Genomic DNA, 17,173 nt, shown 5'->3' with positions numbered 1-17,173 from the left:
TCAAACAATTTAGGCATGTAGATATAGTCAAGATAACCTGCTAGAGTTCAAAGGGAGCCTCAAAAGGAAAGAACCATTTCATTACAGCAATTATGGTGATTATTGTTGGTGCTGGTCTAATGACCTGCTAGGATTTTCCCACACAAGCATCTTTAGGGTTTACAGAGAATGGTCCGAAAAAGAGGAAATATCCAGCGAGCAGCAGTTCTCTGTGCAAAAATGCCCCGTTAATGTCTGAAGAGAATGGCCTGACTGCTTTGAGGACACATAAGAACAAAGGTTTGCAGAAGAGCATCTCTGAAAGCGCAACCAAATCTTGAAGCAGGTGGCCTACAGTAGCAGAAGACCACACTGGGTGCCACTCACTGTCATCTTAGAACAGGAAACTGAGGCTCATTAAAACTAAGCAACAGGAAATTGGAACTACACTTGGTTTCATGAACACAACACTGAGATCACTGCACTCAATTGGCCTCCAGACTCACCAGATCTCAATCCAGTAGAGCACCTTTGGGGTGTGGTGGAGCAGAGTCTCATCATGGATGTGCATCTGAAAAATCTGCAGCAACTGTGTGATGCTGTCATGTCAATGTGGACATGGCATCTCAGAGGGATGCTGTGAAGAATTAAAATCACATTGCCAAGTAAATACTGAGTCTAAAGCACATCCCTGTTTTTGTAAATGCACTGTGACTCATTTTAACACCACATCCTATTTCATATGTAGACTTTTTCCCCTTTTTACTTCTCCCCTATTTAAATCTGGAAAAAAAATTCCCTCACACAAGCGTAGTCCTCTAATGGAAAACTTTAATTACAATAATATGTCAATCTTTTCCCCCAATGATGCCAAAGATATGTTGCCTACTTCCACTTTTACTGTGTTCTTACCAGTCTTGACTGCAGAACAAAATTAATATAGTACAGTAAAACTGTCGGATTTGGTAGTTCGTTATCGTAAGAATGAAAGTAACAGCGATAATTGTCATTGTCATATAGAAATTAATAAAGTGTTCCTCCTGTTTACATTTACAAGCATGACCGATTTGGCTGGGTTGGGGGGCTTGGCGCGCTCAGATGTGCTGTCCAAAAAATCAGTGTTCACTTCACTTAGGCGTCCCGCCTCGGCAAGGTACTTGGCAAGCACAGGAAACTGATGTGATATGTCAACAGGAAGCCCAAAAGCAGAAATGTACATGACTCTAACCAGCACATCCTTCCTCTACTACAACAGAAAGTTGAGAAAAAAAACTGGAGTTGATCCAGGGCCTGTGGTTAAAGAGTTTGTGCTGCAAACCTGTAGTTTATATCCCGTGTGACCTCTGCACGGTTACAGAAACACATCTCTGTGAAACATGTCCTGCAGTACTGACAACTACAGCCCTGCAGCCATACCTGAAAGCAGACATAGTGGCTGCAACTTTTCTGTGTGATCCAAAATTACAAACAACCGCTGCATATTTCAGCTGTTACATCTCTTTGTAATGCAAAGGGAAAAAAAGTGTCAGCATGTTTTAAAAATCATTGCTTCGCGAACTGAATAAGAGTTGAGTGACAACCTCCTGGCTTATATTGTTCTTTGTTATTACACAGCCAATCTAATCATACTGTTTGATCTTACATTTATGCTGCACCAGCTTAAGTTTAATCGCACAACTGTCTAACATTGCAGCTTTGGAAATCAGAGTCCAATAATTCCTATTGTGACACACTACCCTGTTTGATTTAACGCAGCTATGTAGTATGAATGCACATAGAGAAACAATCAGTATATCTTCTTCTGCTTATGTAACAGGTCAACTTGATGTGAATTATCAAGCTGTCAGGCAGCATGTGTCCCATCATGCACAGTTCAATTAGTCGTGCAAATAATCACAGTCCATCCAGTTCTGCAGTTATCTCCAGTTCTGGCCCGTCATGGTGTCATGACTGTTCGCCACCATCATCCATCTCTGTGTCTGCTGGAGCTGCGTTTTCTTGCTCTGGGTCTCCCGGTAGGACATCTGTGACTGTCTGGATAAGCTCCTCAATCTGCTCCTCTGATAGTCGCTCTTCACTCTCTTCTACCAGCTGAACACAGAAAGAAACTTCAGACAGTGCAACACTAAAGCCTCCTGATGTGATTTCATCTTCTGTTTTCAGTTTGTTTTTGCTTTATGTCTTTGTTCTGAAGCTTTTGATCATATCACATGATTTCCATCAGTAGATACAGTTTGCCAGCTTTCATGGAAGTGTCGATGCTTGAATGTCCAAAAGGGGCAACTAGTCCCTGAAGTGCTCAGATAAAACTGGGAAGAGATCTGTAAAATATCTACATATTACTGAAAACTGTTGAATTCTACAAGCTGATGAAAACCATGTGATATGAGATTAAAAGCACCAGACTCAACAGCGTCACTTTATCAGTGGATTCTTCAGCACATTTAGCGTCGGCAAAGAAGAACTCAAACTACATTTTTACACAGTCTGAATGAGCCCAGACTGCTGCAGGGACACTCCAATCTACTAACTTTAATGTGCAAGGTGGATATTTTTTGGTGGTGTTATTTTCATCTGTGATTTACAGCTCCACGGACAGATTCTGAGTTGAAATGACCCACAAATCTGCATGTTTGACATCATTTTTGTTTTTTCTTCAATAATAAAGCCTTAAAAAAGTGGCCATTAGCAGAGGTTAGGTTAGTAGTCCTATGTAAAAACAACACAAAACAAAACAAAAACAGTGTTTCTGTCCCGTCTGTGGAAGCCAGGCTCATCTGTTCCTACTTAAGTGAGCCATCACACAGTTCATTTGTATTATTCAAACAATTTGAAGGTGCATTTGCTTTGCTTGTTGTTGCCTTCACAAACGTAGGTGTCCATGCCGCCTGCCTGCCCAGCAAGATCCTTTTACAGCTCGGACGTATAAAGCAGAATACCAGCACACCTATTCTTTAAGTCACTCTGAGAGTACAGAGTCATTTCTAATTAAATGAGAACAATGTAATAAATAATAATGTAATAAAAACACTGTAGATATGAAGATGCAATTTAATTTAAAAACACTCACAAGCTGGATTTCCACTGCAGTCAGAGGCCGGTGGTTCAGTAGCTGTAGTTTTTCTGCCCTGTTTGGGAGGAAAAACAGTTCTCATCTAAAAAGAGCTGTGCATCTTATGCTGACTGTAAAGTTCTATTGAAAGCATCAAGGCTGGAAGTTAGTGTGATGGCCTGATCTTACTGACTTTGTGAGTTTGTGCGGCACCATGGTGGTGAGAAACTCCTTGACAATCTCAGGGCTCTGTCTGCTGCAGGGCGTCTTCGATAGGTACTTCAGCGTCTGGTGGAAGTACAAACCAAACTGTGGCTGTGCTTTTGAAAACGGGTAAACATGACAGGCACGAGAAACGCAGAGGATGTTTTCTGACCTCATACATGATGGTGTTGAGGTTCTGCTGCCCGGCGCTGTGTTTGTGCTTCCCGCTGTCCTTTCTCTGCTCCTTCAGGTCTGTGAGGAGTTTGAACACCTGAGGAACACACAGGTAAACAAAAGTGTCATCGGCCTGATGAGTTATTCTTTGAACTGACCACAGAAAATAAAGAAGAAAGTGAGAAAATATGACCTTACCTCATAGTTGCTGAGCATTGCAGCATTAGCATTTTTCCTGAGAATAAAAAAAAAAAAAGTAAGCATTTGTTTTTGAGGGTTATCTCAGTGGAGGCTGTGGTGTTTAAAAGATGTTTATACAAGGTAGAACAGATCCAGGCTTTCATGTTTTTTTATGCCAAATTCTGACCCTACCATCTAAACATTACAGCAGAAATTGAGACTCATCAGACCAAGCAAAATTACTCCAGTCTTCAGGTGTCTAATTTTGGTTATTCTATATGAACAGTAGCATTAGTTTTCTGTTCTTAGTTGACAGGAGTGGCACCCAGTGTGGTCTTCTGCTGCTGCTGCTGCTGTGACTCGTCTACTTCAAAGTTCAACTCGTGATGCTCTTCTGCATGTCTTGGTTTCCTAAATATACTGGGTTGTAACCATCTGATTTACCGATTTTAGATATTTGAATTGATAAAGTGGCCACAGAGTATTTGTGTAGCACATTTGTAAACAATAAAAAATATGGGCTACCATAGCAATGGGATTGCAACTATTAATATACTAAGATTATTTGTTCAAACGAGCCAGTTTAGTGCTAAGTGTCAAAATCTCAGCATTATCATTATCATTATTATTATTATTAGTAGTAGTAGTAGCAGTAGTAGTAAATAATGCATCAAACAAAAAGAAAACATCTCCTCGCGTGAGAGAACCTGGCATCTGTTTTCACGTGTAATTTATAAATAAATAAAAAATAAAAAACAATTTCGATCAAAGCACAAAAATCTGGATCAGTAAAGTGCTGACAAATGCACTTGTTATTATGTTCTCATTAACGTTCTGCTGCGTTTACTTAATTTATTTGTTTATTGTTTATTTCAGATTAACTGGAAAATGTGACTACAGCCCTCACACGGGTCCCAATAACTGAACCGGAAACTAAAAGACAGCGAGGCAGATTCTGCACTTTTAACCACAGCGTTTAGCCTCAGGTGAAACAAAACGTTATAAAAATATCAGTTAAAATTATGCAGATATAAAAATGAAATCCATTTTAACTCAAAAACGGTCTTACACTTCCATTTCGCCTGGCACGTCGCTCCGTTACAAATGTGTCCGTGTGGGAATGCTAGTCCGCCTTAAACGTTCCGCCGCTAGGTAACCTCGATGGAAGTTGGAGGGCAGAGGCCAACCTGGTAAAGGAAATTAGTACCTGGGGTATCAGGTTACTGTATGAAAAATAAAAAAACTTTCATCTGTATCTTTTTTTCTTTAATTGTTGAAATCTCCCATTCCGTCACTGTTTTGCTTTATGCTGCCCTCTGCTGTTCAGACTATTTATGATTTTATAAATGCTGTTTATTCCTAATGTGAACATGTGAAGCAGCAGTCTTACAAAAACTTATTAACATCCAGATTAAAAACTGTAGAGATATGGCCATCTGTCTCAGCACGATCTTTCTGAAAGTCTAGGAGGAGGGGCTAATGCATATGACAATGTAACTCCAGACACCTTTCTGGACGGACAGAGATTATTCTGCAGGGCATCACTCCTACTCTATGGGGGACCACAAGAGCCACATGCGTCGAAATAAAGAATTCTGTGCTTAAATAATGAATTGTACAAAAAATTATGCATTTGTAAAATCATTGTATTTATCCAAACATCAGTAAATTATTACATTATAATGTAATAATTTAATTTAAAATAAAAACACAATTTTTAAATAAAAATATCCATCAAAATATACTTCTGATCAAAAATGAATTTCACAAAAAAAATTAATTTTCAAAAAAAGCCTGATTTCCACAAACATTTTCAAATTCCAAATTTTAAAAACAGGTCTTAAAAATCGTTTATAAAAACAATTTAAAAAAAGTGAAATATGTAAATGGATTCAACAATCAAAGCTATATTTCCCAACAGCACAAATTAGCTATGTTTTTGTAAGCTGCTGTGCTCTTCACAAATAAAGCTTGAAGCAGCTCAGACTATTAGAATCAGGACTGAGGCCTGTTACATTTCTACAGTGTTAGAGCAAAGGCTGCAACCTACAGCCTTTAACTCGTGATTAAAATGCTGACAGTGAACACATCAGTCCAGATGTTAGCACATTACTTTATGATACTGAGAGTTAAAACAACTGAGACAAGGTGATTAAAATAGTAACTGTCAGTTCTCTCGTTCCTTATATGATTACCCTCTGCTAAGACTGGAGATGAAACTACTGATTTGAGCTCATTTGATTTAATATGCGGGTGCACACATTCATTCTCAACTGGACATAAATGATGATCAAGAACAATGTTTAGTTTTATTATTTACATGATGTCTGTGTTTATTAATGCAAGTAAATGAAGTAAATTGAAAGTAAATACTCAAAAGTTGGATGTATGATGGACATCGGTACAATTTAAGCATTCACAGCACCTACAATATCTACACCTGTGTGGTGGCAAATGTACAGATCTCTCTCATATATATCTCTATCTATTGTGTCAGTCGCTTAAATTATCGTGACTAAATACTCATGATAAATCGCAAATTAATCTTTTTTTTTAATCTGTTCTAAAGGAACTTTAGGATACTCTTCATGTTTCTAATACCTTAAACAGTATGGGAGTGGACAAACTACTATACTTGCTTTATGCAAATATGTGTTTATTGTTAATCGCAACAATTCAAAACAATGAAAAATACAATGAGAAATCCAGAATACTGTTCAACAAAGCCTCAAAAGGTACTGAATACTCAAAATTATGCCGAAAAGAATCATATACTCCCACACAATGTAACTGTTTAATTTACCATTAGAGTGGGATCAAAACAAGGAATGCAGTTAGGTATGAATAAAACAATTTGGCTATACTTCTTTTTGCTCTCCAGTTTTTTTTAAGCAGAGGCTGAGCAACCCAAGCTTCTTCCTCCTTTTTTCCTAATAAAACATGAACATGGAAACAGCACATAGGAGAAACAAAGAATAAAAAAAAAACCCCTAGAACATACAGTACATGGGTTGTCACTATTACTTTGCACTAACCCAATTGCTCAAACAGACATGCATCTTAACATTTTGAGATGACAGGGCAGCTCGCTTGTTCTGAAAAACATGCCCAGAAAGTGAAAATAACCTCTCACATGGTATGGATGTGGCAGGTGTTGCCAAGTACATGCGTGCAAGGTAGGCCATCTCACTGTGTGCCCCTTCATGCTTGGACCACCATTTCTGGGGACAGTCCTCTATGTCAATAGTTGGCTCTGCCCTGTATCGCTCCACACATTTCTCAATATAGTCCTCCTCTTCATCAGATGAAGACTCTGAGGCAAACATGAGAGCTGATCTTTTCTTAGATGGCTCATATGTTGCTGGTTGTTCAGGCTGTGCAGGCCTCTGCCTCTCCCTGAGCAACGCACTGATCAAGCGCCACACCTCAGCCCTGTCAGCTCTGCTTAGACACTTAAGACCCTTAAACCTAGGATCCAGTGCTGTTGCAACCCTGAGCCACATGATGTTAGTTTTTTCCTTGTGCTTCTCCATTTCTCCTTTAAAGGTCTCCTTGAAGTTAACCATGTAAGCTGGGTCATACTCAGAGACCTCCATCACTCGCGACAGGTGACACAAAGCTGGCAACACCACTGAGCAGGAAACAAACTTCTCCCCTCCCAAAAGTTCAGTTATATACCTGCAGTAATAGAGAAACATACGTCATTAAGAATTTGTTACATTCAATCACAAAAGGTCAAAATACATTATACACACACTCTCTATGTCAGAAGTGGTAAGAGTAAGTATTAATAAATTACCTGCAGTGTTCAAGGACCGCCTCCAGCTTCTTCAGTTTCTCCACTTCAGCTGTTGTTGGCATTGTGACATTAGTTGGATGTAGTGCCAGTGCATCTCTCAGTGGTTCTTGATTTCTCAGAACATGCTTGATCATCTCCAGGGTACTGTTCCATTTTGTTGATACGTCCTGTGTAAGTGACTCCTTTTTATGAAAATGTGCAATTTGCTGTTGTTCGAGCTCCAGTGCGTTCGGTGGGCTATGGTTGAAATGGCCTATGACCTTTCTGCATTTTGCCAATGCGCTGTTAAATGGACTGTTCTGTAGAGAAACTGTGATGGCTCGATGGAGGCTGTGTGCGATGCAAGGCATATGCTCTACAGGTAGCTGACTGGCCGCTGCAACCATGTTGCATGCACCGTGAGTGGTCAGCGTGCTGACTTTATGTTCAATCCCCCACTGTCTAGCTACCTGCAGAAACTGCTCGGCGCACGTGTCGGCGAAGTGCTGCTCCTCTGTCTCCATAACAGTCAGAACATGCGACTTCAGTTCCCACTGTGGTGAAAAATAATGTGCTGTTATTCCAAGGTAACTGTGATTACTTCGAAAAGTCCAATAGTCTCCGGTGAGCGCAACCGTATTGGTCTGCCCCAAAGTCTCCTCGACTTTGGCTTTCTCATCTTCATATAAGTTGTGGATCTTGGCTACAGTGGTGGCTCTCGAAGGCAATTCATACGTGCAGTCGTTGGACGCTATGCGAATTATTTCAAGTAGCCCCTCATCCTCCACAATGTCAATCGGCCTCCAAGCTGTAGCCACCCATTTTGCTATGGCTGTTGAAAGTTTGTTGGTTGTAGAATTGTCCATACGTCTCCTTTGAAAGCTATCCAGCATGGTCTGCATCTGGCGAGGGAGATTCTCTGCTTCAGCTGTGTGCTTGGCTAGCAAATGGTATTTGAGACTGGACGTGCTACGGTGATAGCGCAGTTCACATCGACAGTAAATACAAACTACTTTGGTCTTGTCAAGAGATCCATCTGGCATTGCTTTAAAATTGAACTTGCCGTTCAAAATACGCCCTTTTTTGTCCATTTCTGCTCACTAGCGATGGCTCGCTTGAAGCTGAAGCTCCGGTGAGTCCACAACACGCTGGTTCTCGACGCTTGATTCGTTTGGTCAGAGTCACGTGATCAGTGACGTCCGACGCTTCGTAACTGATACGATTCGCGAGATTTGTGGAGTGTTTTGGTTGTGAGAGATAGCAAACCACTGATCGTTTTATTAAGAGATATCGAGCCAGCGAGGAAGAGAGGTTCTGTCGTGTAGGAGTATTTTGAATTGATTTTGGTCAATCGGGTGGCTTTGTCAGCTTTCTGTTCTTGTTTTTCGCTTATGTTTTCTGTGTGCTTATTTGATCTGAAAACGTGAAAAGGTTAAAATGTCTTAACAAAACAAAAATCTGCTTTTCATAATATAAATATCGTTAAATAACTTTAGAAAGACTTCCATTTGACTCTTTAAATTTAAAATAAACTAATAAACTAATCTTAAAATGTTATTCTACAAAATGTGCTGCAATTTAATTTGTTTATTCTTCAGGTGATAGTCTGTGGGACCCAGGAAGACCGTATAACTGAATCTAACCAACATGCATTGCAGTTTCTGTGCACTCCAGCCTCTTCTGTTCCATGTGAGAGGAATTTCTTTTGGGCAAGACAAAAAAGAAACAGACTCGGTCATCACACAGTGAAACAAATTCTCTTGTTAAATAATAATGAAAACACGCTACATTAAAGGCATCACGTTTTTGCTTTACAAGTTCATAAGCATTTTCCTTTTCCTGTTCACAATCAATTCTACCCCCCCCCCCCTCCCCCACAGGTCATAAATAAGTATACGATAATTGGCCTAATATCATATTATTTATAAACATACCTGTCCAGCTGTCCAGTGATTAATTGCACAAGTACATGGAGAGAGGAACTCACAGCACAAACATACTCCATAATGTGTTGCACATTATTACAATTATTTTTCATCTTTTGTATTTACCAACATCAAGATGTCACCAGCAAATACCACCATGGCGCATGTTTAAACAAGGAAAGTTTATTGATCAAAACTATTCATTTAACGAATAAACATAACTTCTTTTTTCAACCCCCCAAAAATACATGTTCAAAGCAACACAATGGTGGCCTAATATCAGCCTGAATTGTGAACTCCACTCTGTGGAGTCGGCAGTCATAATGAAGCAGTTCGTTTTATTTTGTAGATTCAAGCTGCTTGTTATATTTTTGGCCACCAGATGTCACCAGAGTAAGTAAAATTTTATTTATATAACACATTTCTAGATAAAAAGATCACAAAGTGCTTCACAAAGTATAAAACAAAAACAGACAAAAGTTAACAAAATGCAATTCTACAAAGATGTGTTTTTAGTTGTTTTTTAAAAGTGATCACTGAGTCCGCAGATCTTAAGTTCTGAGGAGTGGACTGTATTGAAAAGCCTCGAATAATAAACCCTTTTAAACAAGCTTCAATGCTTCAGAAAGCTTAATTTGGCAATCACTACTACAAAACAGTCACAGCAATATAAAAAAAAAAAAAATTCCCATCTCGCCCCTGTGGGCGGTCTGTCCTTTCAAGCTTGGGTCCTCTACCAGAGGCCCAGGGGCTTGAGGGTCCTGCGCAGTATCTTCTCGCTGTTCCTAAGACTGCGCTTTTCTGGACAGAGATCTCCAATGTTGTTTCTGGGATCTGCTGAAGCCACTGGGACCACTGTTACCTTCACCCTCCACATTTTCTTGAGCTCTTCTCTGAGCCGTTGGTATTTCTCGAGCTTCTCGTGTTCCTTCTTCCTGATGTTGCTGTCAATCGAAACCGCTACATCTATCACTACGACTGTCTTCTTCTGTTTGTCTACCACCACTATGTTCAGTTGGTTAGCCATCACCATGTCAGGGTTCCCTGGCCACTGAGAGTACACCTTGGCTCGTTCTGTAGAGAACAGCTAGTTTCTTCTCGTGCCTTCAATCTCTGTGGTGTACCTCTTCGAGTGGCTGGCCAAGGCTGTGAGTCTTTGCTTGGCAGTTTCCAAGGCCTCAGGTACAGAACCAACTTACCTGGATGATCGAGCGTGCATTTAGAAACTATTGATTTACGTTAATAAGCGAGTGCACACATTTCTGTCCTCTTATCACTTAGATTTCTGAATCTTAAGAGTGAATCAATTTACAGAAGGAACTGCACACCTAGTCATCAAATGTTTGGTAAAGCAGCATGAGTACTGTAAAATGTAGTAGTTTCCTGTTAAAAATCACACAAGCATCACACCACATCTGGCATATATACTTCTATTTTATACAGTACACAGTTGAAATTATAAACTATATATTCCAGTCATCCACTTATCAGCAATTCTTGAGTAAATGCATGTCACTGATAAATCACTGCAAGTGTTTTTAACAAACTGTTTCTTGTTTTTGTAGAACTCATCAGCAGCTGTATTTAAATGTCTTGTTCAATTTTCCCAACCTGGAAGCCAAGCTTCTGAGTCTTATCCCATGTAGGTGGCTCTTCTATGTTGTGCCGCTTCTTTCCAAGATCCAAGCTTTTTCACTTGTGTTTTCTTTGTCTAATATTTTAATTTGTTTAATGATTTGAAACACATTTTCACACCACTGTAAGTACGTAGAAGTTCAGTTCAAAAACTATGAACACAATCCAATATCCACAAAACAAATATGTAAGACTGCTTTCTTCCATTTGCGCAACATCTCTAAAATTAGAAATATCCTGTCTCAGAGTGATGCTGAAAAACTAATGATAGGGACTAGAAAGAGAGAGCAGATTTCTCCTGTTTTGGCTTCCCTTCATTGGCTTCCTGTTAAATCCAGAATTGAATTCAAAATCCTGCTCCTCACATACAAGGTCTTAAATAATCAGGCCCCATCTTATCTTAATGACCTTGTAGTACCATATCACCCTATTAGAGCACTTCACTCTCGCTCTGCAGGCCTACTTGTTGTTCCTAGAGTATTTAAAAGTAGAATGGGAGGGAGAGCCTTCAGTTTTCAGGCCCCTCTTCTATCGAACCAGCTTCCAGTTTGGATTCGGGAGACAGACACTATCTCTACTTTTAAGATTAGGCTTAAAACTTTCCTCTTTGCTAAAGCATATAGTTAGGGCTGGACCAGGTGACCCTGAATCCTCCCTTAGTTATGCTGCAATAGACGTAGGCTGCCGGGGATTCCCATGATGCATTGAGTTTTTCCTTTCCAGTCACCTTTCTCACTCACTATCTATTAACAGACCTCTCTGCATCGAATCATATCTGTTATTAATCTCTGTCTCTCTTCCACAGCATGTCTTTATCCTCTCTTCCTTCTCTCTAACTACAAAACAACCCCAAGAGATGCGGTTAAATCCCCTCTCCAAGTCCAAAACACCCGATATATATCGACCAGTTGGCCTTACTTGGACAACCATTCTTCCATAGCATTAACAACAGACAAAAATGAATGGCCTGTATTTATATAGCGCTTTTACTTAGTGCCGATGGACCCAAAAGCGCTTTACACTACATTCAGTCATCCACCCATTCACACACACGTTCACACATTGAATTAAATTAAGATTTAAATTGTTTAAACTGCTACTTTCAGCTGCAGAAACTATTAGAAATTTTAGTTATTGTGGACTTTCTAGTGAAAAATACCATCAGGCAACACTGTCAACAAAGATCACCTATGGCCACTGAATTGTTGAGTGCAATATTAAATGTTGAGATTTCTCCTCTCAACAAGTTTCTTCACACACTGACCAAAATGTCTTGCTGTCAAATGCAATTGCAAACAAGGTATTTCTTCAGCAACAAACTCTGAACTCTTCACTATCTGGATAATGTTGCCTTCAGTGGTATTTGGAAAAGGATAACCAAAGTTAATTATACTCTGGGTTTGACTAACAAAGTGTATTCCTGGAGTATTTTATTTATTCAACTAAAAAATGTTTACAATAAAATTGTAAGTTAAACTCAGTAATATCCTGCTGTGGCTTCTTCTGAAGTTTTTCTTCTACACGAGTTGGACCAGCCGGCTGAAGATTGTCTAGGCTTCCCTCACTGCTTTATCAATATAGACACTGATGGCCTTCACATGCTGCTGAAGCATTTCTATATCTTGCTGTGTGTCCTGGTTTCACTGTTGGATGTTGAGTCATGTTGGCCTGAGCTCTCTCTGCCTCTCAGTCCTTTCTGCTACAGCTGACACTGTGTCGTGGCCTCTGTGTTCCTCCATACCACAGAGGTTAACTGATATACTGCTGATCGCTGGTTCTGAAAAGTCCTAATTTCATACCGAACCTGGAGGTGGCTCTCACAGTAAGAGGCCACACACTGCAGACAGGAATTGGAGACTTTCAGGGCTCTCCCAGTGCACACACCACAGGCCACATCTTTAAGTCCAATATAGTGTTGTGGATGAGGAGCAGTTTAGAGTGCTAGTCTTCTTCAGCTAATTAGGTGTTTGCAGAACTAGCTTTGGTATGAAACCCTTTCTGCACTGATAACAGCTGGAAACTCTTCTTAATCTCCTCCTCTTCCCAGTAGTTCTTGATACAGCTTATTCAGTAGTTGTGCCCACAGATAAGAGTTGTTGGATACTTGAGTAAATCCAGACAGATTAAAAAGCACAACTTCTTCTGGTCCAGCTGAACCCTCATTTAGACATTTTCATTTCCTTACAGTAGATCAAATCTGAGCTTTGATCAGCTTAAGCCTGTGTTTCCTGTGTTTAGATCTGCAACGAATAGCACTCATCACTTTTTCTTTGTTCTACCTTGTTCAGAGCTGTCTGACAAAAATGTGGACAGAGATAAGTCACTGTGTTAGAGAGGAGGCAGCAGGTTTCCCTTCATTCCAGGAAGAGGAGTGGCTTCTCTCTGGCAGTGAACAGCAGTTCAACATGCATTGTATGCTTGACAACAGGAACAGAAAAATCTGTGCTGCAAAATATATTTGTTGTGGATTTGGCTCTGAATGTAGAATCTGTGTCCCAAAAATTCCAGCGTGACACAAAGCATAATAGTTAGTAGTATGGGTAGAATTATCTGCTAATTTGGGTAAAAAGCTGGAAGAACATAGCATTAGTCCTTCTGCTCCAGTTAGCATTAGCTGCTAAAGTAGCAAGCTGGAGCATGTAACACTGCTAATGCTGAAAAAAAAAACCACTGTCCAACTATAACTTACGCCCTGAAAATCTATCACTGAGGAATAAGTAAGGGGATATAAGATGGAAGGAATTCAGTAAAATCTATTAGAACATAAACTTGCTCAACTCAGTTCCCATATCCTGTAAAAACCCATGCATGTCAGAGGGTATGGTGTTTGTACTGGATCTGTTATTTACCCTGTAAACATTAAAAAAAAAGAAACAAAAAAAACAACTTTTTTTGACTCTGTGCTCACAAGCATTCAGAATGCTGCACATATTCCTACCATATGTTTTGAATGCAGACAAAATGCAAAGATTCCTACAAATTTTTACTCATATTTCAGACTTTATTACCTGATGTTAACAGTGGACTCAGTCAAACAGAGAGTGAAACCATCATGAAACCTTTTTCTTGTTTCTAGTAGAACGCTGTCTAGATGAACGTTGTTGTTTAGTGTTAGTATGTGCAGATTTAACATCACATTCTGTCTCAATCCTGCAGAAATAGGAGCAGCAGAGAAGGGCTCCTCCCAGGTATAGCAGTCCTGCGGACACCAAGCCGATGAAGAGTGAAGCTCCCAGATCCCTCCTTTGATCGCTGGGCAGGTCAGGGTTGAACATATCATTAACAATGGTGCGTGTGGTCCAGTGGACAGGCAGGGCCACCAAGCTAGCTGCAATGAGAAACAACACTCCAGAAGCTATATCCGCTTTGGTCTTTCGCCTTGCGTCTGGTATAAAGTTGGTGCACTTGGCCCCAACTACACCAAGCACAATCCCAAAGAACTGGATGATGATAGCAAAAACGATGAGCACTCTGGCATCCTGCAGGTCTTGAGGTAAGGTGAGCGTAGAATCATACTCTTTGCACTCCATCTCATGTTTAGTCAGCAGAATGCAGTTCACCCACAAACCCTCAAAGATCACATAAGTAGTGGCAATGTCAGCACTAATGAAGTCTGAGACTTTCCACAATGGGAGGAAACAGATAACTATTGTCCCTAGAACACCAATGATGGCTGAGACCAAACCCAGAATCTGTCTGCAGCTAACTGCCATGATGAAGCTCTGTTGATCTCTTCAAGGAGAAAAGTTAGTAAGAGAGTTTTGGAAGAGAAAATTTCAGCAGGTATTAGTTTTTATTGTCCACACAGAGGAGAAGTCGACTCTGGTTTTCTTTCCTACTGATTAGAGAGTGCTAAAGGAGGTGACAGAGGAGGAGTTTTCTAGCATGAGAAGAAACAGGTTTGTAAAGAAATCTCACCCAACCAGCTTGTTTCAAAGCACCTGTGATACGGACAGTTGAGTTTCACACGTGAATACAAAGGTCGATATCACAAAATCAGAAAAATGCAGACATGCAAAATGGTAATTATGAACAATCGGGGTTCAAATACTGGTGGAGGCATACAAGGCACACATCCAGTAGGGGTCTCCAAGGTAGGCTACATTAGCTTAGCTTACCTTAAATGTAAACAGGAGGGACTCTGTTAAATAGTAAATTTATATATACAGTATAAAAATGACAGTGATGACTAAAAGTAACTACCCAAGTAACTACCCAACTCTGTACTAAGTCACAAAGCTACTAAATTAGCTGAAAATGTTGCGAGTTAAAATTGTTAAAAAACCCCATTGTTATATATTATCTGAGCGATATTTATGTAAATAGGCTAACATGTAACAATCTGCCAATCTGTTTTAATCGGATTCTTTTGTAAAGCTGAAATATAAACTGTCACATATTATAAATGTACTCATATTTACTTGCGCTGTCTTGTTTCATCAAATATAAGCTTCGCGTTCATTTTTAATGATAAGGTTGATCCATGAAAATGCATTTTGACATAACTTTGATCAAAATAACTCACCTTTGTTTTGTCTGCTTAACACAACTGGTGTCTTGAAAAAACTGAGACAAGTCTGTGAGCTGATAATAACTTTAACTTAGTATGTGACGTTCTTTAACAAATATTTATAAATATTTGTTAGGAATATGGGGTTTTTCCTTACACTCTCATTCTTTAATGCAAAAATCTACCAAACGAAATAAAATAAAAAATACATTTTTAGCCTGTTTGGCAGCAAGGATCTACCACAAAACCTGTAAAGATTCTTTCACAAACACTCCCAAAACCAGATTTAGTGTTAGAATTTCTTTATCGTTTGACATTATTGTAATTATTCTTGCTAACATAATGATGTTATATACTCATAAATGCCAGTCTTAAATTATATTGGCATATAATTGTACACAGAAAAAAACATTGATCAATATCAAATAAAAGGAAAAGTAAGTTCAAACAAATTTAAATCAATTACTTGTTTTGTGCATTACTAGTATGTCTTCACACATTCAAAATCCTGGGTGTTTGTTCCTATAGTTTGTTTTGAAGCCAAAAAATTTACAGTCAGTTAAGCAGTCATAATTTTTTACTTAACTTAATAACAGACTAATTCAATGGCAAAGAGAAAGTGAAACCTTTATCTTGCTTCCACAGACTCAGCCCTGGAGTATCCAACCTCATATTCAGTCTCATTCCTGGAGGAAAAGGAGCAGCAGAGAAGGCCTCCTCCCAGACACAGCAGTCCTGCAGTGGCCCAGCCGATGTAGAGTACGTCTCCCGGCTCCACTCTATGAATGTCGTCCAGGAAAAGGCTGTTGGAATTCATACTATTGGTGAGGTTGATCCAACATGAGCTGACTGGTAGGGCCACCAAGATACCGGCAATAAAAAACAAGACTCCGGAAGCTATAACCACTTTGGTCTTTTGCCATTTGTTTGGCACAAAGTTGATGCATTTGCTCCCAACCACGCTAAGCAGAACCCCACAGAACTCGACGATGATAGCAAAAACGATGAGCACTCTGGCACCCTGCAGGTCTTTAGGTAAGTCCTGTATAGAATTGTAGGATTTGCACTGCATCTTGCCTGTACTCCTCATCACACACGTCACCCACAGACCCACAAAGTGGATCTGAGAAGTGGTGATGCTTGAACCAACGAAGGCTGAGACTTTCCACAACGGCAGTGCGCAGATGAAGATCGTCCCTAAAAAGCCAATGATGGATAAGAGCAAACCCAGAACATGTCTACAACAGGCCGACATGATGAAGCTGTGTCGATCTCTTCAAGGAGGAAAGGAGGGTGCTCCTGAGAGTTGCAGTAATTTGTCTGTCAAAGACGATTTCAGCAGGTAGTTGTTTTTGTTGCACATTCTCCTCCTCTCCATGACAGAGGAGGAGTTTTCTAGCATGAGCTGAAACAGGTTTGTGAAGAAATATCACTAAACCACCCATGAAATGTAGAGCTGAGTACAGAAACAAAGACTTGACAAAATGAATGCATTTTGAATAAACAATTCAAATAAAAACATACCGTTTTATAGGGTGTAAAAAATTAAGTGTGAAAACAGAGACTGAGTGATAACTACTGAAATAGTCCAGCTGTGAAAGCAGTCATTGTGAAATAACTCTATTTATTCAGAATTTTGGGATTAAATACAATTTGAGTCCCTACATAAGTTGTTTCAGTTTAAATTATCAGCATCGCTGCAATGTGTGAGATTTATTCGCAGCACTTGCTAACAT

The 17,173-nt window shown here is 39.7% G+C and overlaps 4 protein-coding genes across 4 annotated transcripts; all 4 read right to left on the bottom strand.

Moving 5' to 3' along the window:
* Positions 1 to 3: 3 nt before the first annotated feature.
* Positions 4 to 4,733, bottom strand: crcp (calcitonin gene-related peptide-receptor component protein). The gene is made up of 6 exons (XM_086309056.1): positions 4,659 to 4,733; positions 3,608 to 3,644; positions 3,408 to 3,506; positions 3,225 to 3,319; positions 3,050 to 3,107; positions 4 to 2,070 (listed from the first exon to the last, which is right to left on the bottom strand). The coding sequence occupies exons 1-6, from the start codon at positions 4,664 to 4,666 to the stop codon at positions 1,924 to 1,926; spliced, it is 444 nt and encodes a 147-aa protein (XP_086165182.1). The 5' UTR covers positions 4,667 to 4,733; the 3' UTR covers positions 4 to 1,923.
* A 782-nt stretch (positions 4,734 to 5,515) lies between these two features.
* Positions 5,516 to 8,565, bottom strand: LOC147320851 (E3 SUMO-protein ligase ZBED1-like). Its single transcript, XM_086309055.1, has 2 exons — positions 7,389 to 8,565; positions 5,516 to 7,267 (listed from the first exon to the last, which is right to left on the bottom strand). The coding sequence occupies exons 1-2, from the start codon at positions 8,456 to 8,458 to the stop codon at positions 6,610 to 6,612; spliced, it is 1,728 nt and encodes a 575-aa protein (XP_086165181.1). The 5' UTR covers positions 8,459 to 8,565; the 3' UTR covers positions 5,516 to 6,609.
* Positions 8,566 to 13,358: 4,793 nt separating this feature from the next.
* LOC147320850 (claudin-4-like) lies at positions 13,359 to 14,779 on the bottom strand. Its single transcript, XM_086307520.1, has one exon. It carries the CDS (start codon positions 14,638 to 14,640, stop codon positions 13,978 to 13,980), a length of 663 nt encoding a protein of 220 aa, XP_086163646.1. The 5' UTR covers positions 14,641 to 14,779; the 3' UTR covers positions 13,359 to 13,977.
* Positions 14,780 to 15,879: 1,100 nt separating this feature from the next.
* Positions 15,880 to 16,723, bottom strand: LOC147320849 (claudin-4-like). The gene has a single exon (XM_086307521.1). The coding sequence runs from the start codon at positions 16,690 to 16,692 to the stop codon at positions 16,066 to 16,068; it is 627 nt and encodes a 208-aa protein (XP_086163647.1). The 5' UTR covers positions 16,693 to 16,723; the 3' UTR covers positions 15,880 to 16,065.
* Between the last annotated feature and the right edge of the window lie 450 nt (positions 16,724 to 17,173).

This window comes from Aulonocara sp. 'chitande type north' Nkhata Bay, linkage group LG10 (assembly GCF_057382095.1).
Source record: "Aulonocara sp. 'chitande type north' Nkhata Bay isolate Kocher_YH1m ecotype deep benthic linkage group LG10, A_spYH_male_GT1.1, whole genome shotgun sequence".
Classification (NCBI taxonomy): Eukaryota; Metazoa; Chordata; class Actinopteri; order Cichliformes; family Cichlidae; genus Aulonocara; species Aulonocara sp. 'chitande type north' Nkhata Bay.
This window is presented reverse-complemented; position numbering and strand designations above follow the sequence as displayed.